Source organism: Salminus brasiliensis, chromosome 3, assembly GCF_030463535.1.
Source record: "Salminus brasiliensis chromosome 3, fSalBra1.hap2, whole genome shotgun sequence".
Lineage (NCBI taxonomy): Eukaryota > Metazoa > Chordata > Actinopteri > Characiformes > Bryconidae > Salminus > Salminus brasiliensis.
In genome coordinates this window covers 42769510-42797275 of record NC_132880.1, presented here as the reverse complement: position 1 = coordinate 42797275, position 27766 = coordinate 42769510, and the positions used below count along the sequence as shown (strand labels likewise).

The 27766-nt window shown below is 42.1% G+C and overlaps 2 protein-coding genes across 3 annotated transcripts; one reads left to right on the top strand and one right to left on the bottom strand.

Moving 5' to 3' along the window:
* Positions 1–465: 465 nt before the first annotated feature.
* LOC140551097 (tektin-2-like) lies at positions 466–10336 on the bottom strand. Its single transcript, XM_072674466.1, has 8 exons — positions 10142–10336; positions 3762–3967; positions 3536–3679; positions 3289–3403; positions 3104–3211; positions 1785–1928; positions 1534–1613; positions 466–682 (listed from the first exon to the last, which is right to left on the bottom strand). Exons 1-8 carry the CDS (start codon positions 10334–10336, stop codon positions 466–468), a joined length of 1209 nt encoding a protein of 402 aa, XP_072530567.1.
* Positions 10309–27025, top strand: ptdss1b (phosphatidylserine synthase 1b). Of its 2 annotated transcripts, XM_072676283.1 has the most exons (13): positions 10309–10592; positions 12098–12189; positions 12488–12532; positions 12633–12757; positions 14923–15081; positions 15549–15700; positions 19007–19148; positions 19306–19418; positions 20616–20681; positions 22090–22189; positions 23001–23069; positions 23590–23656; positions 23753–27025. In XM_072676283.1, the coding sequence occupies exons 1-13, from the start codon at positions 10414–10416 to the stop codon at positions 23845–23847; spliced, it is 1404 nt and encodes a 467-aa protein (XP_072532384.1). In that variant the 5' UTR covers positions 10309–10413; the 3' UTR covers positions 23848–27025. The 2 variants fall into 2 exon arrangements, 1 of the variants encoding a protein (XP_072532384.1); XR_011979304.1 differs by lacking the exon at positions 22090–22189 and having other exon boundaries at positions 23753–23768.
* The last annotated feature ends 741 nt before the right edge of the window (positions 27026–27766 follow it).

Genomic DNA, 27766 nt, shown 5'->3' with positions numbered 1-27766 from the left:
GCAATCTGGATGCTTGTTTTCCATGCGTCCTTAGAGAGGATGGCTCAAGCCGTGCTGTACTTGAAAGGCTCCTGGGACGGATCAGCTTTTGACCATTGCCATCAGGTAGGTTGAAGCAGGACCTTATAGGCTTTGTAGGCCAGCGTCAGGGTTTTATATCCGACACTGGCTGCTACAGGAAGCTGTGACATGGGTAAACTTCGTAAGGTTAAAGCAGAGTCAAGCTGCTGCATTCTCCATCAGGTGCAGGAGCCTGATGGCAGCCATGAGAAGACCAGCCAGGAGTGAGACATATGAGGATTAGGTATTCTAATCTTCAGATGTCTGATTTCATTCAGATTAGTGTAATCCAAAATTATTCAATACACGACAATAATAAACATCACCCTGATGTGACAATGCATTTATTCAGGTTTAGGCGTCAGGTGATCCAAAAACATCAGGTTCTCACATTTGCTCTTTTCATCACTGACCATCACAGTCCTCATCATGTAAAGTCTCAGCACTGGTGGAGGAACCATGGCTGTCTGCTGGATCTACCAGGATCATTGGCATTCTACCAAGAACATGAAGTTGCTGTCGAACCTCCTGGCACTTCTCATCTATCTCAATCGAGCGTGTCTTTTCTGTCACACCCTCCTCCAGTTTGAACAGGTTCCTGTACATGATCTCCAGTGTTTTTCTGCAGGACATAAGGAGGAAGACATCACTGCAAGACACCTGCCTCTTCCTTCTGTAGACACAGTCACTGTTTATACAGTGAGTTACTGTACTGGGGAAAACTGAGTGATGAGAGGGCTGCAGCTGCATGTGTGTAAACTCAGAGCAGCAGTGCTTGGATGAATGCAAGCACTGCAGACAAAAAGCGGTGCATTTACTGAACAGGTAGGGGAGTGCATAACTTACTATTTGCCAATATTATTATTATTATTATTATTATTACCATTAACCATCATTACTTTCATTATTTTACTGTGTCTATCTTACCTTATTAAATTATATTATAGGATGATTATATTAGCACACCTGATTTGTGTTTTATGTGGTGGTACAGTGACTTTTATCAATAGTTTATAGATCAGACCAGACCAGAGGAGGATGGGTCCCCCTTGTGATTCTTGGTTACTTTCAATGTGTCCGTCGACTTAGTTTGATCACCAGGAATTTTATGTTTTTATAATTAATTGTTTTTATTGTTTATTTATGTATTGTTTGATCTCCTGTCCTTTTGCTGGATTACTGTAAAGCTGCTTTGTGACAATGGCAGTTGTAAAAAGTGCTATACATTTGATTTGATATGAGAACCACTGCAGGCCAACAGAACACGAGAATAGGAGTTTGAGAACTGCTGCAGGCTACAGTTTCATGGTTATTTAAGAACCATTTATATCTATGAGATGTTTAGTGCAATATTTGATGGAACAATGATGATGGACAATGAAAGTAAAAAATTAAGAAAGGAAGGAAAGAACTTATAGTCAGTTAATCACCAGAAACTGCAATCATTTCCTAAACAGCTTAAGATTCACTCACTGGGAGAGAAGGAGCTTCTTCTTAAGACTGAAGGTGTTCCTATAGAGGTGTTGAGCCTCCTGCTGGAGTCCGGTGGTCGGCTGCAATAGAGTTTTAATGCTTGTAAATTCACTCTATGTAATCTGATCTGAGGTAATCTAAATTATGTAGTCTGTAATCTAAAAATGTAGGAGTTCACAATGTCTAAAAGGAGAATAGAGGAGGGCAGATATGGCCCTGAGGCTGTCTATAAAAGTGTGTCTCTGACTTACCTGATCCAGACAGAGCTCATGGTTCAGTCTCTGGGCCAGAATGTCCATCCGGGTCTGAGCGAGCTGCTCCTCAGAACCAGAGCTGAGAATCTGACTCTCCACCTTCTGCATCTCTGCCTGCAGCTCAGTCACTAAATCCTTCACCTAAAGAGTTTCATACCCACAGGTATTTATACGGTATTTATGCACACATCACAGCACATTTACCCGTGTTGAATCAACCCCTGTTAACGCTGTCAGAAGTGCAGAGGTTTTCGGCCCTCGTTAAAGCATGTCTCTCAACAATAAGAGTTTTTACTGTAGAGACTCCAGATCCTATCAGAACAGATGCAGGTAAACATAAATACAGTAAAAAGGAGCAAGAGCTTCTCATTCTGAAGAAAGTAGATGAGATCTTGTTGGTGAGCTAGTCTGAAGAACAGAGCTTGGTTCCTCCAGGTTTCTCCTGGATGCCTCCCCCCTGTCCAGCAGCCAGCTCAGCGCTGATGTGTTCAATTCCAGCAGCAGCAGCAGCATCTCAACTGATTTACCATCATTAAGCAATATACACTATCTTGCCAAAAGTATTCGCTCACCTGCTTTTGCACACATATGAACTTGAGTGACATCCCATTCTTAATCCATAGGGTTTAATGTGATATTGGGCCACCCTCTGCAGCAATAACAGCTTGAACTCTTCTGGGGAGGCTTTAGGAGTGTGTTTATGGGAATTTTTGACCAGTCTTGGATGCAGTTGCTCGGCCATGGAAACCCATTCAAGGGGAAACCCTTGAGCTAAGCTGAACGACGACCACATGAAGTCTGGAGGTCTGTAGCGATTGACTCTGCAGAAAGTTGGTGACCTCTGTGCACAATGCACCTCAGCATCCACTGCCCCCCGCTCTGTCATTATACGTGACCCACTACTTCATGGCTAAGTTGCTGTCATTCCCAGTCGCTTCCACTTTGTTATAATACCACTGACAGCTGACTGTGAAATATTTAGTAGCAAGAAAATTTCACGAATGGACCTGTTGCACAGGTGGCATCCTATCACGGTACCACGCTGGAATTCACTGAGCTCCTGAGAGCGACCCATTCTTTCACAAATGTTTGTAGAAGCAGTCTGCATGCCTAGGTGCTTGGTTTTACACACCTGTGGCCATGGAATTGATTGGAACACCTGAATTCAATGTTTTGGGTCGGTGAGTGAATACTTTTGGCAATATGTGCATATATGTCTGTTATATGTTTCTATGACCTTGTACATTTGGTAACTGGGTACTACTAAGCCACTCTTAATATCTAGTGTATGTTTACGTGGACACATTGCAGCTCACCTGCTGCTTTTCCCATTCAAGCGACTCCTTTGCCCTTCTCAGTTCATCCAGTTTCCAGCGAAAAGAGAAGTCTGTAGCACTGCGCTGGGCATCCAAAGCATTAAAGAGCTGTGAGGCAAACAAATGAAAGTTTACCCACATATTAAAATGAAATGATATCAAGATATCTTTGCCTTGCGTGTTACCTCAGAGAATTTGTGCTGTAAATTGCTTCGGAAATAGGAGGAGTCCAGGACCGCCTTCTCTGCACTTTCCTTCAAGTTCTGGCAGTGGCTTATCCACTGCTCATAAGTCAGGGTTCTGCATTTGATAAGGACTTGGTTTAAACATCTTAACAATGTACGTATATACCTAGAAATACATAACCAGGACTAAAGCTATGAAAAATAATATAAAATAAGCAGAAAACACAGAGAGAGTTAAAAGGCCAACCCTTTGGTGATACTGGAGGGCTGGTATCTGTAACCCACACTGGGTGACTGGATGTCCAAGGCAAGGCACAGACTGGTAACATCGATAGCCGTGTCCTTGTCCCTTTGGTCAGATAACAGCTCACTACGCATCTCCTTTAGCGTTCTGAAGATCAGTTTGGAATGACCATGTTAAGCCTTGTGAAATTGAGCTTAAAAAAACGTGTGATTATTCTTTTCTGGTTCACCTCAGTTGGTCCAACACTTCAGTGATCTTCTGCTGAATCAGCAACTTGGTGTCTTCACACAGTTGCACCTCACTGGACAGCTCTGTCTCCACATGGTCTTGGACAAGCTCTCCAGGCAAGCGCCCATCACGCAATGTCAAGCACTCACTCAGAACCTGCCTGTAGAGGGCTTTCTCCTGCAGGCACATCTCAGCAAACTCCTTCACCTGAAAGGACCGCAGACCAGAGAGGGTGAAGCCAGTCAACCATTTCTGTCACTGGACAGCTGAACATGCTTGGAGGAGAGCACTAATTGCCAGTTATGTCAGCTAACACATGCTAAGTAATGGGGGAGAAGGAGGGCCATCCTACACTCCCAGCGAGAGTGAGGTCAATTATGCTCGTCAGAACTCCTGACCACGAATAGCCATGGAACAGCCAGGGATCAAACCTGTGATCTCCCAATGAATATTACAAATGCTAAAAATTCTTTTGTCATTAATAGGTATAGGGAGCCAACTTTCTGTAAAGTGACATATTTGGTTCTTAAAGTTTTGCATTTTTGTCCCTTAATGTCCCACAACTCACATTTAAAGCTTCTTAGGAGGACTTAATATTGTAGAACCTTACTAAATAAAGACATAAGCGTCCATGTCTGGATGACCGAGCTAATTACATTATGAGCAGCTGGGATAGCATAGGGAGGTACATTACAGCCCTGGGATTCAGAGCCTGCCTGGGACACCAAGCTATAACAATAGAAGTCATTGGGAAAGACTGCCAGTGCTACAATCACCTACCATTAACATCTGAACATCTTCCAAAAACATTAAAATTATTATATAATCACATTTTCTTAAAGTCTTAAAAGGTCAAGCTGAAATCAAAATGTAACAGTTCTACCTTGGTAACCCATGCCTCTGGTCAAGCCACATTGATTGCCTCATCTCAGTTAACAGACAAAATTCTTGTTTAAAAAAAATACCCTTCATAATAAAAGTAAAATAACAGTAAAATAAAAGTCTTAAGTCTTGATGAAGGAAGAGGAGATATTTGTTTGGCATTCAAGATGAAACACCTTCTCCAACAGAGTGATCTCCTGATCAGCTCGAGTGATAATATCATCAATCCTGCTCCTCCATAGCTTCAGTTCTTTCAGACGGCAGCTGAGATTCCATTGTGTGTTTCGAGTGGCCCACTGAATCTATGGAAAAAACATTATTTATTTTTAATTGTAAATTTTTCCCTTTTCCCAATTCCATACTGCCAGTTAACCCCCCACCCCCCCGCATTCGTACCTCACTCTAGGGTAAGGACTTAGCTAACACGTCTCCTCCAATACATGCAAATCCAGCCACAGCCTCTTTTCACAACCTCTGATGTGGCATTGCTGGGCAGCCAACATACTCTGAGAAAAGCATTGGGGCCCCAGCTTCACCACACCAGCTAACACACGCCTGTGCTGGCCAGCATTGCTTAACAGCAATGAGGAGAAAGGGTGCCACCTATTCATCCAACAAGAGCCCGGACAATTGTGCTTTCTTGGACTCCAAACGCTACTGGTAGCTAAACCTAGTGCATTAGATCGATGAGCCATTGGAGCCATTTTATTCAAAAACAATCAGATCAGATTCTCTAAACATCACAAGCTAATCATTTTGACCTGGCTATAAATGTCCGCCGCTCAGAGAATTAGCACTAGCATAGTCAAATGAGAGAGAGCAAGTGAGACTGATGGAGAGTTTTCACCTTGGTGGTGGAATTAGCCCTTGCGCACTGAAGTTCTTTGCTTATCTGGCTTGCTTTCATCCTCTGCAGTTCAGATCTGCTGGTGATTAGATGACTGTTGGTGGACGAGTCCAGCTGAGTGTATCGTGGGCCAGGTTTTAAGTACCTGTTAAATAACTTATTAGCTTTCCTGCAAAGGTCAAAGGTCAAACAGAGCCTCAGTTACCTACTTTGTCATGACTAAGGTAAAAGCTCAATGGGTATGAAATAGTCCTACCTCTCATGTTTGTCTCAAAATACAACTTTGTAGTCTTAAATGAGAGCATATTTGCTGACACTGCTTTTATATCACTACTCACCACATTACGAAGCTGTCTAGAGTAACACACAACTACGACAGATAAGAAGGCGGCTGCTGGATCACTTTGGAAAGGTAACAGCGAAACCAAAGAAAGTTCAGCTAAAAGTAAACATCTGTAGACTTGTGAGGAATAATGCCGTCTCCATAGACACAGAACGGAACACGCATGACCTCGCAGTGCAGCACAGGAAGCACCAGCTATTGTGGAAAATCCCTTTTCTCTCTCACATGGAAATTTCAGTGAAAACACACACAGTGACAGTGAGCACACATGCCCTAACGAGCAATCTGTCTCATAGAGGGAATGGCACTGGTTAGCCATGTCCCATCTAACATAATAAACATTTTTTACTGAAGGGGTATTCTCATTGTTTCTCACTGGCTCACTCAGGCCTATTGGCCTCCTGCCCACGATTGTAAAAGTGGTCCAACCTTAAAAAACTGAAAAAAAGTTGTGCTTCAGCTCTGCACTGTTTTTAGGTCTATTTTGGGCATTATGCTTGCTTCTTTAGGAATTTAACTGTTTAACTGTGAGGCTTAAGTGGCCCATGCTGGGCTGGCTTATGGAGAGATTTTCAGAAATGCTGCTGGGGATAAGATATCCAGATACGTGTGGATGGGGTCTTAGTTTAGCCTTGCCTACTCTAATATTTGTACTGCCCCCTTTTCCTTTATATACCATAGCTCACTCTAATCTTATATATGATGTTTGTTGTTTTCCACCTTCTGTAAGAAGCTGTTGCTCATAAGACCATAAGATCTATTCTCAAATGATACAGATAACAGAACACAGCCTGGTACAGAACGGACACTCTCTCAGGTCACTGGAATGGGTATTTCTTAGTGATAGCGATGGCATGACTGGCTCCATCCAAGGCTGTTTGCTTGTAGAGACACACTGCCCCAACTTTTTAGCACAGAATATGATATAAAGTTATAAAGACCACACCTAAAGAATGGCAATAGGGGAGCTGCACTTGGCCTTTTGAGGTTCAGCGATCATCTCTGTTAGACAAGACAAGCACCATTAGTGTTGGACACAGATGCAAATTGGCCTATGCTTTTACTTTTCTGTGTACTGAACACACATCAAACACACAGTGACGGTGACCACATGTGCCTGGAGTGGTGGGCAGGGATTGCTGCAGTGCCCAGGGAAAAGCAGCTGACAGGTCCCAGTGAGAATTGCCTACTGTACTTGCCTACTGCCCTTCTAAGTTGTTCAACAGTGAGAATAGCGCAACACTTAATACGAATACTTAATAAGAATGGAACTCAAATTCAGATGTCTTGTGCCCTGCCTAAAAGCTGTGGTAGGCATTTCCAGCATCTATCAGTGTAGAACTGAGCTTTACTTTAGGTTCCAAACTTCTCTTTTTGGTCTAAAATATGGTGAATGGTGAAGATGCAGTGAGAAGTGTGAACGTAGTACATGAGTTGAGCCAACATCTACAAGAGAATGCAACAGAACAAATGAGTAGTAATGTAAAGTATTAATTTATCATTTATACGCCCACAGTACAATACAATTTATTCTCTTTGCATATTCTGAGGCCATGCTAAAGGACCTCTGGATTAGAGAGGGACAGGACCTTGCTTAAAGGCACACAAACCCACGATCAGTAACCACCACTCATAACAATGAGCCGCCACTGCCACCACTGTTAATGAATAGTGTCACTGTCAAATACTTTGTATGTCCAAAAATACAGGAGAATGTAAGTTTTAATGGAAGTCAATGTAAAAAAAAATGGGGTGGGGAGATGGGAGGGGCTTATTCACATGCCTCCACTAAAACATTTTGTAAAATAAATTCTATCATTTACTGTGATTTTGGGGTTTACTTTGTCAGTTACCATAAAAGTAAAGTACAGGTCTGTAGTAATGAGCTTGACGACTCAAAGTGGGGACCCACATACAGACCCCATACGTTTAGGAGGTCAGTCCGGTCAGACCTGCCTTTTGCATTCTTTCTTTTTGCATGATTGTGACATTTTGGGCAGTAGCTTCAAGTATTATATTGCTGCTGTCACACAAAAACCTTGTATCTCCAAAAATGGTAACTTTATCTTTTTACCCTTAAATTTTTAAATATTTTACTCCAAGTAATTTTGGGGCATTTCTATTGGTCCATTCATCATGAATGAATTGACAAAATGTAAGCTAGATGTCTGCTAGACTGATTGTTTACATTGAAAACAGATTGTTTAATTACAAATTTAATTATAAAAATATTAATAAAGTAATTTAAAGGGGGTTAATGAGAAATGGTGCACTGTAGAGATTGTTTTTTCATATTTCTTTACAGTGGTGTTTTATTTACTACTCAAAATAACCAGTGATCAACCAGTTGATCTATAAGGGTCTCGTTTGCAATTTGTGTAATGTTAATAACGGTAAACTCAGAAAATAGAAATGATTGGATTTTTTTAACAAATATTTTTCTTGCATCCATGATAGAATGTATTTAACACAAAAAGGGGAGAATTAATTGTGTTAATTAGCTTGTGTTAACCCATAGCCTTAAGCCATAATCCTTATAGGCAAGTCTGTTCACTCATCTGTCATTTTGCACCACTGGGCAGCTATTTACAGTCACACAAAACCAGGCACCCATTTTTATGAATGAGGAGAAAATGGGGAGAGACCAAAACCACTGATCCTTTGGCTTATTCTGGCATCAAAATGGGCTTTCCCCACTAGCACGTTGACCCTCCTCTGTTTACTGCGGTACCAGCAAGCTGATTGGCTCTTTTTGTTGAGGGCCGGGACTTTATCCACCATAATACAAGAACTCCCCATCAACTACCCATCGTCTTTAGTTACAGAAGACCTGCACTAAATAAAGCATAGGTGTCCCAAATTAAGCAGTGTCCCCTATTAGGGCAATTCCCCCTACATCTTACTCCAAAGGGGAGGTCCTTTGGGGTGCAGGGAGCACTCCTGAGGACTTTCTTCGACACAGTGGTGGCATCTGCCATCTTTAATGGAGTGGTCTGCTGGGGCAGTGGCATCTCGACGGCAGATAAGAAGAGACTGAACAAACTCATAAAGAGGGCCGTCCAGCTCTGTCCTGGGATGCTTCTTAGACCCAGTGCAGGTGGTGGGAGACAGGAGGATGACAGCCAAGCTGGCATCCATGCTGGAGAACAGCTCCCACCCCATGCATGAGACTCTGGCAGCACTAGGCAGCTCCTTTAGCGACAGGCTGCTTCACCCCAAGTGTGTGAAGGAGCGGTATTGCAGGTCCTTCCTTCCTGCTGCCGCCAGACTGCACAACCAGCACTGCTCCCAGCGGACCACATACACACACACTTAACTACACACACATGTTCAGGGAACAGAGATCCCTCAATGTAAAAATACTATGTGCAATACACACCCCGCCCCCTCCCATGTGCAATTTAGAGTAATTTGCAATAACCTGTAAATAATATTGCTATTGCTTTTTAAATTCTTATTTATATTGTGTATATAGTGTAAATTATTTATCTACATCAAGTCAAGTCAAGTCAAGTGGGTTTTATTGTCATTTCAACTACATACAGAGTACACAGTGAAACGAAACAACATTCCTCCAGGACCATGGTGCAACATAGACAGTGCATACAAAACACAAGTGCAACACAAACAAACAAGTGCGGACAGACAACACAGTACAGACCAGAGAATAATAAATAATGACGGTAGTGTGCAAATTGTGCAATGTGTAATAAATAGAGTCCAGTGAGGTAGTAAAGTTATTAGTGCAAATGCTTTGTGCAAAAATGCTTCCCATTTTATCTGGGGTAAATGGTTGGAGAGAGAGAGAGAGAGAGAGAGAGTGTACATGTAACAGAAAAGACATCAGTTCAGAAGTTGAGTTGAGTTGAGAAGTCTGATGGCTTGGGGGAAGAAGCTATTGCAGAGTCTGGTCGTGTTGGACCGGATGCTGCAGTACCTTCTTCCTGATGGCAGGAGGGAGAACAGTCTGTGTGAAGGGTGGGTGGAGTCATCCACAATGCTGGTTGCTTTGCGGATGCAGCGGGCGGTGTAAATGTCCATGACGGAGGGGAGAGAGACTCCGATGATCCTCTCAGCTGTCCTCACAATGCATTTGTTTTTGTAACCGAGTGTCTTGCTATCCCTATCTTATCAAAAACCTCCTCAAAACCATCACATCCTGTGAACAATTCAGTCCATGAACTGTATCTTCATCATGGAGGATCTCACATCAGACCCCTCTGGATGACCTTGTTAACAAGCTCAAGATGCCCTCACGCTGCACTCACGCTGCTGGAGCGCCAGGTGGTGCCATTGAGGCAGTCTTTACCTGCACCTTCACGAAAACCACGGAACGCCTCAGAAACGCAGAGCAGAGCTCTAACGCCGCCCTCGGCTCCTCTGGCCCCGCAGCCTGCCTCTGATCTGCGAATGGGAAAAGGCGTTGTAGGCGCTCGAGCTCCAGCAGCCAATGGCGCGCGCTGAAGTAGAGCAGGCGCTGCGAGCGGCCGCCTCTCGGCTCCATCAGCAGCTCGAGGAGGGGAAGCTGGATGTGGCGCTGGAGCAACAGTTGAGACTTCTCAGCAACTTTTGGTAGCGGCCATGGCATCCACCCAGGGCTCCCGTACGCTCAGCAAAGACGACGTTAACTACAAGCTGCACTTTCGGATGATCAACGAGCAGCAGGTGGAGGATATCACCATAGACTTCTTCTACAAACCGCACACGATCACTTTACTAACCTTCACTGTGATCAGTATCATGTACTTCGCCTTCACCAGGTATGTGATCAGTATCTGAGCTGGGCTGTCTGTCTGTGTGTGTCTGCCTGCTTGCCTGGCAGACCTGGTAGACGTCGTAGACGTTTTACGCATGGCTGGAGACCTGTTGGTGTCCTGTAGAAGGGGTTGATGACTGAATGGGGACAGTCTGAATGGCTGGTGAAGAGCTCCATGCTTATTCAGTGTGTAGTCACTGAGGTTGTCCTCCTCTCCTGTGTCACTCAGTGCCAGCAGTAGGTATCAGCAGTGCTGTGAGGTTGGTGTCTCTGTGCCATGTTGGGCTGGAACCTTTATCAGTGTGTTGAAACATCCTGTAAGTGTCATCCATAAGACCTAACATGAACACCTCCTCTGTGGTTCTGCACTCACTGTCCATCAGATCAGCTCCACTCACCATATAGGAGCACTTTGTAGTTCAGTAATTAAAGACTGTGTCCATCGGTTTCTCTGCATACCTTGTTAGCCTCCTGTCACCCTGTCCTTCAATGGTCAGGACCCCTCAGGACTGTCCACCACAGAGCAGGCAGGTATTATTTGGGTGGTGGGTTATACTCAGCACTGCAGTGACACCGACTGACATGGTGGTGCTGAGTGTTTTAGTAAAGGTAAAGGTAAAGGTGCACATATTTGTCCTTGTGTCCTCCGCATTTAACCCATCTGTGGTAGTGAACACACACTCACACACACACTAGTGAACTAGGGGCAGTGAGTACACATACACACCCAGAGCTGCGTCCCGTGGGCTGCGTCCCGTGGGCTGCGTCCCGTGGACACTGATAAAGGACTGGAGGATGCCCAACACAAACTGTGCAGCAACAGCTCAGAGCTTCAGTCTCTGACTCTGCATCTACAAGGTGGACTAACTCAGTAGGAGTGTCTAATAGAGTGGACGGTGAGTGGACAGACACAGTGTTTAAACACTCCAGCAGCACTGCTGTGTCTGATCCAATCGTACCACCAGCATAACACACACTACTAACACACTCACCACCACCATGTCAGTCAGAGTCACTGCAGTTCTGAGAATGACCCACCACCCGAATACTACCTACCTAGTCTCTGTGGTGGTCCTGTGGGTCCTGACCATTGAAGAACAGGATGCAACAAAGGTAAGGTTTTAGGAGTCTGGGTATTTATGAAACTTAGAAATTTCTCACCTGGTCTTTCCTAACAATGATTGTGAACAAGCCGTAGCCTGAACATGCCAAGTAAGGTCTGAGACCTTGGTACAAGTTATCTGAGAGCTCAAATCTCATGGGAGACCTAAGCTTGTGTGTGGTACTTCACTGTACAAAACATAATAATACAGTAATCTTGCTTAGAATATTGAAAATATTCTAAATTCAGGCCTTTTGGAGATCAGTTCATTTTCTACCCTCTTAACTGCTCATGGGAACAGACATTTTGACAAGGGTCGCCCAAACTTTTGCATGCCATGGTAGACTGTGGTGAATGTGCTGCTGTTGATCTTGCCCTCATTCATTTATTTTCTTCATTTTTGACAGAAATGATTCAGATCCTGACAACAATCTGCGTGTGGGCCTCGCTCTGGTCGTCTCCTTCTTCCTTGTTATCAGTGTCCTGGCTTTCCCTAATGGTACAGACTTCAGCCATTTGTATTTGCCTTCTGCAGTGTTTACACTGACCTGCGTAGCAGCAGTTATTTATCTGTTTATTGAGTTAATGCAGTTTATTAAAGGTCAGATGTGAACTGCAGTCATTTCAGTCTGCTCGCTGTTAAACACAATTTCTAACTACAGTGGTCTGATTGATGGGTCTATTGTAATGTGTTTCAAGCCATTTGCACAGTTCTTTGGCTAATGAATAACGTGGTTATAAGCTTTGTGCCTGTCTGAAAGTCTTAGCGCGTCTAAATGGCTGCAATCTTATTTCAGGTCCATTTACCAGGCCACACCCAGCTATATGGCGCATGGTTTTTGGTGAGTAGGTCTACTGGAAACGGGTCTGTTTGTCTTTCTTGGCGGAGGCTTTGTAGACCGAGACCACTGAGCCATGCTTTGTTGATTGAACATTTTGCAGGTCTCAGTGTCCTCTACTTCCTTTTTTTTGTGTTCCTCATCTTCCTGAACTGGGACCAGGTGAAGATCCTTATGTACTGGCTGGACCCTGATCTGCGATATGCTACCCGTGAGGCTGATATTATGGTGAGTGACTGGCCAATACTCTAGTAGTAGTACTGTCATACTGTAGTAGTTGAGTAGTAGAGGTGGGTGATATGACAGTAGTGTAGAGTATTGTGATAGATGCTATGCTTTTCTAAGCATATTGTAGATACGTTTAGAGTTCAAAGGACATTTAATTAACCAAGAGTCATTGGCTTTAATTAATTAGATGCAGTGCAGCACATGTTAAATAAAAATCACTAAAAAATCACATACTAAATATGGGATAGTATTTGAAGTATAGTAACTCACAATTTGAAGATAGTAGTAAAAAGTCAGTAAAGGCGGTCTTTTAGAAAAGTCTTTGAATATTGTAATACAGTATTATGCTTATCCACTCACCCTTAGTAGTCATGCTCCAGCATAGAAATAAGAACACTTGGAAACTGGGCTAGAAATAGGAATGATTTCAGCAGGACTGACTGTATGGAGGCCTAACTGTATTCCATTCGTTATTCAATCTCATTAAAATGTGGTTAATTTAGGGAGGTGTTTGGGGAGGTGTTGGTTACTGCTGCATGTTTGCTCCCTTGATCTTAAATAAATTCAATAATCATTTAAAACATTTTGTTTGATTAAAAGCATAATTCCTTAACCCTTTAGACCTAGCGTATATAAGCCCACACTTCTTCACATTCCTAACAATGTTACTGTCATAACTAGTATCAGTTTTGTAGGCCCTAAAATAGAGCCCTGTGGGACTCAAAAATCTGCAAAACCAGAAGATTACCAAATAATGAGCAGTAGCTTCTTTATGTATTGTCCTCTTATCCACTCACCCCCTTAATAACACAAGGGGCAAGTAAGAGGCCAGAAGGTCATAGCCAGTGAATGGGGCTGACGTCACCCTAAAATGCTCAGTGTTAGAACCTGAGATGGAACAGAGATAATCTTGCATGGCGTCAGCCTGTTTTAGATGGTGATCCTGTGGTTTAATCAGATGTTCTTTTGCTGTGAAAGTGACACACACTGCTAAACAGGTTTTTTTATTTCTGTCCTGTTAGAAATGTGCTATCAGTGTTATGGGGTTCAGGCATTTAATTCCTGTTCAAGCAAATAATTGTATCTTCATGGACTTTTCTACCTCACAGTGATTTCTGTAATTATCTGATCTTAAGAGTGACTGAAATTACACAGAAAGAAAGGAGAGAGACATTTATATTTGAAATTATGAACCAGATCAACAGTCAAATGTCACGGATGTTCTGTCGCCTCTCTCAGAATCCAATACAGGCCTATTGGAAAAGCTGATCAGTTTTATGCAGGTTTAATACCACTGCCAGACTAACGTTACAATACGGGGCTTAGAGTCAGGTCCACACTGTGCAGCACTAATCCAATGAAATGTGATTAATGGGCGGCTGAGACAATAGCCAGCCACTGAGGACAGTCAGGCCGCACAGTTACTGGATTACTGACTCTCTGGCCCTTGGCCTCAGGCTGTAGCTCTTACCCTAAATACTGTTCCTGTTGCTGAGAGTGGTACTGTGGACACTGTGGGTGCTATCTTACAAAATTTGACTAGACATGGTTTTGCCTCAGTATTTCAGTCAGTCGTGAAGTGTATTATTAGATAGTAACCTTATTGAACTGTCTCTAAGGAGTAAATACAGCGATAAGCCGTAACATTAAAATCACCTGACTAATTATGTAGGTAACAGGTCTGAAGATCTTTTAAGTCCTGTAAGTTGGGAGGTGGAGCCTGTATTGATCACATCCTTGAGCCTTAGGTGCTGATGACTCTGCCGCTGGTGTTACCTTCCATTGAACACTTTTTGGTAGGTACTGACCGCTGCATACTGGGGGAAAACCCCACAAGACCAGTGTTAGGAGGGTGACGGCTAGCATGTGCTTCTTCTGAGTCACATGAATGGCTGGTCATTAGACCAAACACTACTTGCTTAATTTAATTTCTGTTATGTCCGCTAACAGAGGCTCTCAGTGTCTAGCATTGCACTGCGTGATTGGGGGAGGGAGGACTGTCCTTTGGATTTAACCAGCAAACTCCCAAAACGTATGCATCTGCACCACTTAGGAGCCCTAAATAAATGTATTTAACGATACTTGCGTTTACTCTCTCTCTCTCTCTCTCTCTCTCTCTCTCTCTCACTCTCTCTCTCGTTCTCGTTCTCGTTCTCATTGTGCAGGAGTATGCCGTTAACTGTCACGTGATCACATGGGAGCGCATCCTCAGTCACTTTGACATTTTTGCATTTGGGCACTTCTGGGGCTGGGCCATGAAAGCCCTGCTCATTCGCAGCTATGGACTCTGCTGGACCATTAGCATAACGTGGGAGCTTACAGAGGTATGATCCAAAGTGTTAGAAGAATTATCTCTGTGTGTGCTGCAAGTCCTGTGTGTGTTTTAGCCTAATTAGGTTAATGAATCATGGTGTGTGTTAATAGTGAATAGTCAGTTTAACTAACATGCAGGTTTATGGCCTTTTTTTGGGAACCCGTCACAGATAAATGTCCATAAGATTATATTACTTTGGGTACCACTGCTAAGAAGCACTTATGTCCTAGAGCATTTATGTCCTACATCAACTTTTGATTCACAGAGGTTTTCCAGAAGATGATTTATGTTCTAGGACAGTGGATATAAGTGTTTCTGTAGCTGAGGGAGCTGCTTACGGTATTTCCCCTCTGTCTCATTAGTGTCAGCTTTGACTCTCTTTCTTATTTTCGTCCATAATTCTTTGCCCTCTCTCTCTCTCTCTCTCTCTCTCTCTCTCTCTCTCTCTCTCTCTCTCTCTCTCTCTCTCTCTCTCAGTTGTTCTTCATGCACCTACTGCCTAACTTTGCCGAATGCTGGTGGGACCAGGTGATTCTTGACATCCTGCTATGTAACGGAGGAGGCATCTGGCTTGGCATGACTGTGTGTCGTTTTCTGGAGATGCGCACCTACCACTGGGCCAGTATCAAGTAAGTTTTACACACTGGACTGCTTCTTTCTACATGTTTTTTCAGGTGGACCCCAAACTATGCATTCTTGTATCCCTATATTGTGCATATTGAATCATATTTACATTATGAATTAGTTAATTTAGTATTTAACTAATCGTCAAATGCAGTTTCCCCACCCTGACCCTGGAGGGCCCCCTGCCCTGCACATTTTAGTGTTTACCCTGCTCCCAACAAAGCTGATCCAGCTAATCAGCTATTTGCTGAGGCCTCATCATGCTGCTGTCGTAATTCACGTTCTGTGGGACCAGTACATACTACTTTAATTATTCTATACAACAGAACTCGTAGATACCATACATCATGTCCCCATTGCTTCCTCAACAAATACACAGTCATATCAGAATATTATGACCACTCACTAATAGTGGGAATAACCACCCTTGGCTCAGTTGGCCCTGGTGAGACTGTTAGGTGATGGAAGGTGTTATAGAGGTTTGCTGGTCCACAGTGATCCATCTATTGCTCTTCCACTCACCAAAATCATTGTTTCTCTCTGGCATTAATGGACCGCAAGTCCACTTGAACATATAGTACTGGTACTAGGTTGGGTCTCCCTTTGCTCTCTAAACAGCCCCAGTTCTTTGTGGCATGGATTAAGTAGATGTTGGATTTCTAAGAGATCCTGATACATTGTGACATGAGGGCTTTCAGGAGCTCCTTCATGCTGTGAATCTCTCAATCTATGATATTAACTTGAGAAAAGACGACTTTTGCTTTGTGATATGATCAAGTAGATAGTAGAAGATGCATAAATTGTTGCCATGATGGTGATGTGCACAGTCAGCAACAATACTCAAATAGGCTGAGGCATTCAAGCCATGATGGAGTGGTATTAACAGGCTCTAGTCGGAGATCACCAAAGTCAGTCTTTAAGGGTAGAGGAGACGCTTCTGAGTGGTACCCTCTCCAGGGGACAGTGTTTTATGGCTATTGAGGAGTTGGGCAATCTGGGTAGATAATTTTCAGATGCTTTTAGCATAATCTGAGATGTTGGGAAATGTGTGCCCTCCTAGGTAGGTCAAGACTTTTCCTTACCCTGTTACATTACTGGATCAAGGGTTCTAGTTGTCACCATGGAGACAATGGAGCAGTTGTGGCCCTGAAGCTTGATTCAACAAGTCAGAAAGTATATCCTGCCAAAAGGTAGTTCTACATTGCACCTGCATGCAAAGCAGTGATTCGATATTAGTGTAGCCAAGACTGATAGTCTAAAAAGCTATGTAAATGTTGTCATAAAAATTCATCGTAGTCGTAGTTTGACAGAGGCTTAGGCAAACTAAGCTTAAACTGTCAGAGGGTCAAGGCTGACTTTGGTTGGGCTATTTGAGATAGATTTGAACATGTAAACCCTTGGATTAGTTCACAACCTGCCCACAAAGCTTTATTTTCAGTGATAACACATATTGTTTTTGTCATTTACATTTGAGCATGGAATCAGGTTCACAAGTAGTTCTGTAGAGCAGTTGCTCTAGTGGAAGAACTGTTAAAACTTGGGTCAACCAGAACACACCAGAGCCAACACACAGCTTCTCTACACCAAAATATTTAAGTTGTCCTACTACTTCCCTGTGAAACGGACTCAAAGTTCTCATTTAGCCATTTTAAGGGTGATTTAAAACCACAGAGAGTGAAAACGTCCAGTGAGAAGGGAACTTCACACTGTTTAGAAGGAAGTGAACAACCATTTCAGCTCATTTAGACTGCAGGTAAGGTTACCCATCAGTCTGTTGAAGAATGCGTGTTTCATAATGACTTGCAGAGCATTGTGATTGAAGGTATTTCTCATATATAAAAATATTTAGTTTTATATATATAATGTTTTAATACTCCTTAAGACAAAAATGCTGATAAATTAGACCTTCGCTGTTCCATACCTGGCTAGTGTGCCCCCTAGAGGTCAAACATTCTGTTCTCAATTAAATAATAGGCTTTTTCTTTTCTATTATGTAGCCGCGGGTGGTGACCTACTGTCTGTTGATGCTCCTGTTGGTTGCTGAAGCAGTGTACTAAGCAGGAAAGCCTCTGATAGGCTCAGTTCTCCCCTTTACCTTCCTCATTAAGCCCTGCCTCAAGTTCAGCGCTTTGTTAGAAATGGATGATATTACACATATAAATTGAAATGGATAAAACTATAGTCTGACTTATTGCTGTATTAAGTCAGATTATAGTGCTGTGCAGTAAAAGGACTAGTTTAAGAGTCCAGTTGCTTAGATGCACCAATAGGGCCTGTTTGCCAGTGGCATTAACATGCGTTCTGTATCTGGGTAGTATCAGGATCTACTTTGACCGGCTTCTGTTTACATTCGTCATTAAAATGCATTCTGGGGCTGTACCTGAGGAAGTGGCGTTCTAAATGCCTGAGCTTTAGGGTTAAGATGGAGAAGCACCAGACTTGTCTTATCATCCAGTCCGATAAGATACCTGTAGTGCAGCAGACGGAAAACCTGTTTCGCTTGTTGAAGTCCCAGCTGTCACTCTCACCTACAGAGCCTAATCTATGCAGTCTCGAGGGAAAGGGACTGCGTCTTCAGATGCACTGTGTGCAAAGAAACAAACTGTTTTAAAGGACAGATTTACTGCTAAAATGAACTAAATGGGGATGTTGTCATTGTTGGTTTATTCAGAGATCTCTAGAAACAATGTAGTTATACTGAAGCCTAATGATTATAATGGTCTTTAATTACTTTTCAGTGCTGGTTTAAAAACAGAAAAAGGCGAGTGGTTCTCTGCTTCTCCCGCTGGTAAAACGGAGCGTTTTAGTGATAATTTTATAAAGGTTCAGATATTCTGGTCTGTTTTCATGTTTCACTGTAAAATAGCTCCACACTGCAGACTCTCAACTCTTTTATTTACCTCCTGAGAACGTCCACACTGCTGCTGGCTGGGCCATAATGTCCGTTAATAGCTTCTTGTGGGCACCAGATTGTGCTCTGAACACCGTGGTTAAAGCAAAGACTCTGAACTGGATTGAGATTAAAATAGCCAATACCCGATCCATTAAAATATGTCTGGATAGGTCACAGCCCCAGTCCCGATCCACTGGGTTGCATCAGGACATCCCTAATTTAGATGCTTAAATGGTTCTTGGCTAATTTAGATGCTTAAATGGTTCTTGGCTTGGTTCGTTTCATTGATGCACCAGAAAAGATTCCACTATTTTTTTTTTAAGGAATGAATCTTTTTAGTACTATATCACCCTTTTTGCTTAGCGTGTTGACCCTGATTAGAGGGCTTGAGATGAATTCTTGTGTCTGTTGTGTTCAGGGACATCCACAGCACCACAGGGAAGCTAAAGCGAGCTGTACTGCAGTTCACCCCAGCCAGCTGGACCTATGTGCGCTGGTTTGACCCAAAGTCCTCCTTCCAGAGGGTTGCGGGAATCTACCTCTTTATGATCGTCTGGCAGGTGTGTAAAACCTTGAAGCTTTTTATTAATGAATTGCTTATCATTAATTTGTTAGTGTTCATTTGATGTTTGCATTACTTTTGTGTTAACAGACTTATAGAAATTTTATTGAAATCCATTAATTTTACTGCATTTATGTCTTCTCTTCTGTTGTCAGCTTACAGAACTGAACACATTCTTCCTGAAGCACATCTTCGTGTTCCAGGCCTCTCATCCTCTGAGCTGGTGCCGAATTCTCTTCATTGGGATCATCACTGCCCCCACCGTAAGGTATTGTCCCGCTGTTGCTTCATAACACTAAGAACTCTTACTGCTCCCCTGTGCAGCTCCTCTTGAAATGATGGTATCTGTGTTTATAGCGTTCAACAAGAAACCAAACCTGTCCTCATTCCAAGAATGTTGGAAAAACAGCTGATGCTGCAGGGGGGCGGGGAAAGCTGTTGATGCTGAGGGATGTACTGTAGTACCGTGACAGTAATGTGTCATGCTGTGAAAAATTTATGTTATGTCTCCAAAGCTCAATTTACAGAAGGCTTTGCTTGGAAGGAGATCAGTTAATAGCGTGGTAAATAGAAACCTGGAATTGCGCCAGCGAGACAGAAAAGCTTGTTTGGAACCTGTTCCCAATACCACCAGACCACAAAGCGATTGCAGTGGATTCAAACAACAGGGTGCTTATGAATCCATTGTGTATTTGTGTGCAGTTTGCATTTTTTGTAGCTATACACACCTTAAAATAAAGATTTCCAAATGGTTTTTGAGCATTGTCATAGAATAACCACTCTTGGTTTCATAAAGACCCATTTGAAGCACCTCAAATGCGCCTCCAGATCGTCAGACTGAAATCCGATTGCCGCGTGGGATGGAATAAGCAAATTCGCTCATTGCACTGCAATTATTACTGGGAGGAGTTTTTGGTTGTTGAATGCATCTTGGAGAGACGGATGCATCTACACTGCTATAATGTGGCTGAAATCATCTCGGACCACCTCCTGAACTGGTTTGAGTGATCAGATTTGTAGCTGGTTTAAAGGCAGCTTGGGTGCGTTTACACTCATATTTTTACGTGGCTCGACGTATCCGGATATAATCCTGATCCCCAAGACGGATGAAGTGAACAGGTGTAAACGGGGTCAAAGGTAGAATTTAGCAAGGTGCCAATTCCAGAGGAACATCCAGCTTTTTTTGGCGTCTTTATTGGCATCATGGGCGCATCGATTTCTTCCATGACTTTTTGAAAAACGTCTTCACGCACTTACTTCTTTGTCCAGTATTTTGGTCTTACAATACCTGCTGTGGCGTGTTTGGAAACACAGTTTTTGTGTTTTGACCACTAGGAAAGTAGATGGTCCTTGCTGAACTGGGGGTTGCTAAGGTGCCAACGTTCTGATACTGTGCTAGTGACTGTGTGATGTACTGTATATTGTGTTTTGTTGATCTAATGCACAGTTATCTGTTTTGGTTTAGGCAGTACTATGCATACCTTACAGACACGCAGTGCAAAAGAGTGGGAACTCAGTGTTGGGTGTTCGGGTGAGTAAAACCCTTCCATGGCTTCTCCTGCATTTCTGATATTGCATAACAGAAACCATTATTTTATACAATGTGTGTGTATATAGAGTTGGCACACATTCAAGCTCTGTGTATTTATGTGCTACAAATGTGGATTGAGTCCACCAGTGAACATCATAAACACATAAAGTGTATTACAGCTCTTCAAATCACTCCTCTGAAATTCCTCCAAGAGACTTGTCTCTGAAATTACATACGAGTGTATGTGAGGTCTCTAAAGCTACCACATGCACAGTATGTATAACCCCTTCTAATGAATGCATTCAGCTACTTTAAGTTGCACTTATTGCTGACATAGATGTATAAATGCACACACACTCCCAGCTTGTCTAGTCCATGCTTGTTTAATGCACTGACTAGTACTTCCCCACATGATATCATTAACTTGCCAACTAATTTAATTGTCAACAACTGAAAGTTTTTTTTCTGTCCTGGCACAGATGTGGTGGAACAAACAGCCCCTAGGTGTCTTAATGGCAGAGTCGCACATGCTGTGACCCATCTATTCCAAGAGTACATGGGCAAAGTGTAGTGTCGAGGATTATGGTCTTCGTACTGACTTGTGTATTTAGTATTATCTAATCTGAGAGGTAGCTTTGGATTCTGAGTGAACAGTGAAGCACTTTTGTAAGTTACTCTGAATAAGAGCGTCTGCTAAATGCCTTAACTGCAGACAGGCAGACAGGCAGACAATAGAATGTAAAGAAAATGCATTTAACCAACGGCAGTGCAGTTTTAAAGAATACGGAATGAAGCAGATAGATGACAATACTGAATAAATATATACATATGTGTAAATTTGGTTGTCCGTTTTAGTTGACTAAGATAATCCATCAACATCCGGACCTTACTAATGCTCTTGTCGCTGAATTAAATCAAATCTTCACAGCAGTGCTTTGAAAGCCTTCATTCCTAGACAGTAGAGACGGTTACTCCAACAAAAGCAGGATAAAAATAATATATATTTTTTTATATATAAATACCTACTTGATTTCAGAAGAAGGTAAGAATGAGCAGGTGTCCCAATACTCCCAATAGTCCCAAAAGAAATTTGCCACTTTCTTATTGCTTTCTATGGACATTATAAAATCTTAGTGTGCACTTTGGAACATTTTATGTCAGCAGTTGGTGAACTTTAATGCAGCTGAAGGAGGTGTGCCCACAAACCTTCATTTTCAGATGATTGATTTTGCTATTTGAAATCAAAGAAAGGACCCCTTCTATTCTGACAATAGCAATTGTGTCGAAATGTGGAGTGCTGCATGTCTGAGTGCCTCTGTCCAGTCTGGTGACCAGAATTAACAGCACTTGGCTGTTCTGCAAGTATTTGGACTGCTTGTCTGACCCCATTTTTCACTCTTGTAAACAGGGCCATTGCTTTCCTGGAAGCCCTGGCATGTGTTAAATTTGGACAAGACCTGTTCTCCAAAACCCAGGTTGTGTACGTGGTCCTGTGGCTTTTGTGTGTGGTAAGTACTGCAGGGAGGGGTGTATTTGCTCTGTCCGCGTTTTGGTAAAAACATCCACATCTGATGATCCTAATTAGCTAGATATTAAATTATATTTCTTTCCAGTTCTCAACATTTGAACAAAGTTGTTATGATATTGGTTTGTGAGGCATGGAAATAAAAATAAACAGAATAAACAGAAAAATGAGGCTAATAAAATGCACATGAATTAAATGTGTGTGATAAATAACTTGATGGGAAGGTGATGTACACAAACAAACATGAGTAATTCTTTTTAATCACTGTGTATTCAACACTATATGGACAGAAGTATTGGGACACCTGCTCATTCAAACACATTTGACACATTCAAGTCAAGGGTAATAAAAATATTTTTTGTTGGAGTAGCTGTCTCTACTGTCCATTGAGTCTTCTACTAGATTTTGGAGCATGGTGTGAATATCTGATTGCATTCAGCGGCAAGAGTAGTGTTTGTGAGATATGCTTAAAGCTGGGGGGCTTTATACCCCTCTAGCCTACGCCTGGCATTGGGCATGGTGCCAATAGTCTATTGGCAATACTTGACTAGGGAAGGGACTAGACAAGCTTTGTGTGTGTCTGTGTGTGTCTGTGTGTGTCTGTGTGTGTCTGTGTGTGTCTGTGTGTGTCTGTGTGTGCATTTGCACATCTGTGTCAGCAACAAGTGCAACATAAAGTAGCTGAATGCATTCATTAGAAGGGGTGTCCACAAATATTTAGGCAGATGGTGTATACTTCTGTATTTAAAAAAATGAATCTCTTTTCCTTTGTTCTATTTTTGGCTCTCTGGCAGGCTTTTATTACCTCTCTCTGCCTTTATGGGATGGTGTGGTATGAGCAGAGCTACGGTGTGAGGCTGAAGGTGAGAAAGGCTGTACTAGCACTGACACACACACCAATTTTTTTTTCACACCAGAATTACTGTCTTTATTTAGCTTTGCTCACTGATATTGTCTACCAGTCTACTCCACGTGTCAGTGTTACTGTATATTTCATGCATAATCAGCTGATTAAGCCCTACGGCTGTAGTACTCTAGTCCAGTCTTGATCTTGTCTCTGTATTGTTATTATTTTACCTTGTCTTGTCTTCATGGTAAGAAGGAGGTCAGTCACACTTCACTTCAGTCAAGTGTAAGACTTCCTTTGTTCCCTTTTCCCCCTTTCTGTCTCCTTTCTGATTTAGTCTGCTCCTTTAAAACATACACATTTCTGAGCCACTGGCCTCTATAAGCATGCACAAATGATATACTCCCACTTTGCCGGCATGCTGTCTGTGTTGTCTGTGTTGACTCTAGAGGACAGGTTTCTTTTTAGTTTTTTCCCTAAAAAAGCTTTTGTGAATCTGCCCTCTGGTCTCAATACTGTTGAACTCTTTCTTTAAGAGCACTTCTGACTGTGACGATGGCAGCTTCATTGATTCGTGTGGCTACATTCCTGAAACCATTAAAGGTAAGATGTGGCCAGATATACTGATCTGAGTTTTCCAAAAAATGTCTTTAGAGATTTGTCTCAGAGAAACCAACTGTCTCATTTTTCCTCACAAAGCTGAAAGAAACTCCAGCAACCATTCCCAGTCATCCCGGCGGAGGAGAGGAGGCACGGGGAAGAGCAAAGCGAATGGAACAAGCAACAAGCAGTAGCTGCGATTGAAGGGAGAGTGTTCTCATAATACACCCAGACACACGAGGGTGATGAACCTTTAGAAGGAGGTTTAGAAAGAGTTTACAAGGACAATAATAATAATAATAATAATAATAATAATAATAATGGGGAGAGAGGAGCGAGAGCGAGAGATCTTTAAACAAGCACGACTGCTTACACATTGTACTCCTCTGCACTAGCACTAGGTTTTATTACCGAAGCACTTGTTAAGAAACAATACTGAAAGATAAGCTTCAGGGTTGGCAGCACACAGGGTGTGTTCTGAATGGCACTCCCTGTACATAATATTGATACTGCTTATCATGCCGGTGGAGATCGGTCCTATAAAGGAAGTATGTAATGATTTTTTTTAAGGTTCTCTGTATGACTAAGCATTTATAGACACCTGATCACCTGATGAGTTTCTTCTGAAAGTCTGAGAGTATTAGTAAGGAGTTTTTCCACCCTTTACTGCAGTAACAGCATTTACTCTTCTCTGAAGGCCTTGCACTACGATAATGGCTGTGACATTTGATTGCATTCACCCATAAGATTGGACCTGTTCATGAGGTCAAGTACTTATATTGGATGATCCGAAACTCATCCCATTTCAAAGAACACTGTGTCACTGCTCCACAGGCCAGTAGCGGTTGCTTTTTATTCCTCTAGCCCAGGAATGGGTAAAGGTGGTTGGAGTCCAGCATAGTGGGCTGATTCCCCTGCTCTAACAGACCTACTAAACCTGGAAATTAACAGGTGAGTTGAATCAGGCATGCTTGAGCAGGAAAAGTACAAAACTGTGCAGGAATTTGACCCTTCAGGACTGGAATTGCTCACCCCCGCTCTAGCCAGTGATTGGCATTGGCCATGGTGATCTTAGGCTTATGTGTGGCTGCTCTAGAGCATCCCATTCTTTTGGCAGTGCTGTTCTGTGGAGATTGTACAAGCTGTGTGCACAGTTGAACGTGTCTCAGCAATGGGTGCACCTCAAAATGAGCTGAATTCACTAATTAATTAAATGTGTGTGTGTGTGTGTGTGTAAATGACCACTTTTTACTGTACCAGTTCTCTTTTGCTTTAAGCCTTTCTAGCACTACTAGGACAGTCCAGGACACGCTTATAAATAGAGGTGCTACAATGGGTTCTTTAAGAGATGTGTAGAAGAACCACTGTTGGTTTCATAAAGAAGAACCTTTAACTTGGTTACACAAGTCCCATCATCTTTACACCTTTAAAAGGTTCTTCACTCTCACACATTCCTTTTACATTTCTTTATGGAACCAGCAGTGGTTCCTTAATGGGATCACCCAAAGAACCTTTGTAGCACATTTAATGTTTGAGTGTAATTAATGATGCCAGTTTTACAACTTTACAAACAAGTAGCTACTTTACAATAGACAGTCTTTAAATATGTTTTATGAAAAAAGAAAAAAAAAACATCCAGAATGAAGAAAGTGTCCAACTACATTATTATATAGCACTCCTGCCTTGTTACTTCTTTCTGCAATTATGTGAGCTTTACTGCATGTAAGCTTACCTGAGAGATGTTCTACTTAAATGTTTAATGTCTGGATGGGGAAATAAGAAAAGAAAAAATATAATAATACATAAATAAATAAAAAATATATATAAAGCTTGTAATATTTCAAGCACTGGTACACTAATGTAAAGGTTCAACTACCAAAGAGCACTCTGATCAGTCTCTGATCAACGGTTGTATTTTTTAAATCACCAGAGCCGCTGTAGCTTCTTGACCTTCTTATTACTACAAGAGCTGTTTCCTGATTATTCGCTGAAATTTCCTGTGTGAAGGTGCTTCAAATGGTTCCTTGAGCAATGCCATAGAAGAACCGCCCATTGGTGGTTCAGTAAAGAACCTTGTTTGTAATGGAGATGATTGAGTGTGCAGAAGCTTTACATTGGTAAAGAACATTTCTAGTATATAGTATATAAGTATAGGGTATTTGAACACTTAAAAGGTTTTTAAGACCCATCTGTTACAAATGTTGTTCTTCTGTGGCATCCCTCAAAGAACCGTCTGAGGAACCTTTATTGTTTTTATAATTTTTCTTGAGTTGACCTGCTGCTCATGCAATAATATAAACCAGGAGTGTCCAGTCTTGTCTGCAAAGGGCTGGTGAGGCGGCTGTTTTTTATTTTGACCAAGCCTGAGCACATGATTGAGGCCAATTGAGTAAACCAGCAGAGTTCGGTGTGTGCCAGTTGTTTGCGATGAAACCGTGCAGCGACACAGCCCTGTGCAGGTAGTTTTGGGCATTCCTGATGTAGACGGCAGATTTTTGTGTTTATTTGCAGTGTTTTGGAGTCACGTGCTTAATTTCAATGTTACGAAGAGAAAAGAATCAATTGTCCCTGCAAGTCATGCCTCCCTGCGTGCCTACGTTTCAGTGTGTATGCGTATTCGGAGAATGGAGTAGCTTGCTTCAAGAGGCCTTAAGATATTAAGCTATTGTTAATATTTGTATTTAACTCAGTTTAATTTTGAAGGTGTTTCCCACGGGTGGTTTATGGGTGTTTTTTTATTTTGTTCAAGATTGTTGGTTGTTGTTGTTTCTAATACTTGATAAGTCAGAGGATGTATTACTACTAGGTACTAAATTAAGGTATTGTCCAGTAGCTCTTTGTGTACTTAATTTCATATTAGTCTTAACTCGAAGAGCGATTTCAATGTTTGCCAATAATGCCTGCTTTTTAAGGACCAAAATAACAGCAGCACCATTTAAAAAGTATGTTATGTCCGGTCACTGTGATTTAAGCTAAAGCTAATCTGTTGGTGCAGTTTTAATAATTCCTGACTGGGGCTTTAATGGGGCAACTGCAAGATTCCACTGATTAGTGCTTCATGAAGGTTCAGTGGCTTTAGGTGGTCCGATGATTTTGAGAGGTTTTTCCTTTAAATGAGTGACCACTGATGGGCCGATCTGAAAACATGTTGTTTGTATTATCATTCCTGTGAGATTTGGCTGAATATCTGTTTGATCTGAAGGCTCCACTGCAGTATTTCTAGTCAGAACATCTCAGACCTTTTATTGTGTGAATATCATTAAATGTGACATCAGTGTTTGTCAGATGTGAACATGAGCACCACCAAGAGGATTGTAAAGGAATTGTCTGTATCATTAATAAATGTGTCACTGAAAACTGTTTTCAAGAAAAGTGTCACGTGGTTACAATTGTCTACATCTTTGTGCTTTTTTATATAAATACAAAATCTGTGGGTAAATAAATGATAAATAAATGCATAATAACATGAAAAAATGTTCAAATCATTAATGTTGCCAATGCAAAAGTCTGAGCACCCTAAGCATTGCTGACAAGTTCTCAGATTTGATAAGCAAGTCAGGCCAGAGGTAAGTCAGTAATTAAGACATATCCTGTAATTAGGATCTGCCAGCTAAATTGGTTTTCCCAGTTTAATTATTAAATGATCTGTCAAGTCAAGTCAAATTTATTTGTATAGCGCTTTTTACAACTGTTGTCGTCACAAAGCAGCTTTACATAATTAGTACTTAATAAAGGACAGAGACAGAGAAGAAAGAAGAAATAACATGAAGGGTCAAAGACCCCCGTGAGCAAGCCAACGGCTACAGTGGCAAGGAAAAACTCCCTCAGAGCTGGAGGAAGAAACCTTGGGAGGAACCAAGACTCACAAGGGGGACCCATCCTCCTCTGGCCAGACTATTTAAACATTGATGATAAAAATTACCAAAGCAGATACAACAGAAAGCTGATAGTGGTGATATTAATAGTGTCAGACAGACACGAGTCCATCTAGGTTTCAGCACGGCCACCAAACAGGCAGCAGCAGCAGGCGGGTGAGCCATGGGTGGTGGCGGGTTGGGGGGGGACCCGCTGGCCGGACTGGTAGGTGGCAGCTGGTTAGACGCAGATCTGTAC

Bases quoted from the DNA above. Each gene is read 5' to 3' on its own strand.
- LOC140551097 (XM_072674466.1), bottom strand. From the start codon at position 10,336: ATGGAGCCGAGAGGCGGCCGCTCGCAGCGCCTGCTCTACTTCAGCGCG. The intron at 3,212-3,288 runs GTAACACGCAAG...TTTGCCTCACAG, and splicing joins TACAGCACAAATTCTCTGAG to CTCTTTAATGCTTTGGATGC. The intron at 683-1,533 runs GTGAGTGAATCT...TATGTCCTGCAG, and splicing joins AAGAAGCTCCTTCTCTCCCA to AAAAACACTGGAGATCATGT.
- ptdss1b (XM_072676283.1), top strand. From the start codon at position 10,414: ATGGCATCCACCCAGGGCTCCCGTACGCTCAGCAAAGACGACGTTAAC. The intron at 12,758-14,922 runs GTGAGTGACTGG...CTCATTGTGCAG, and splicing joins CCCGTGAGGCTGATATTATG to GAGTATGCCGTTAACTGTCA. The intron at 22,190-23,000 runs GTAAGTACTGCA...GCTCTCTGGCAG, and splicing joins TCCTGTGGCTTTTGTGTGTG to GCTTTTATTACCTCTCTCTG.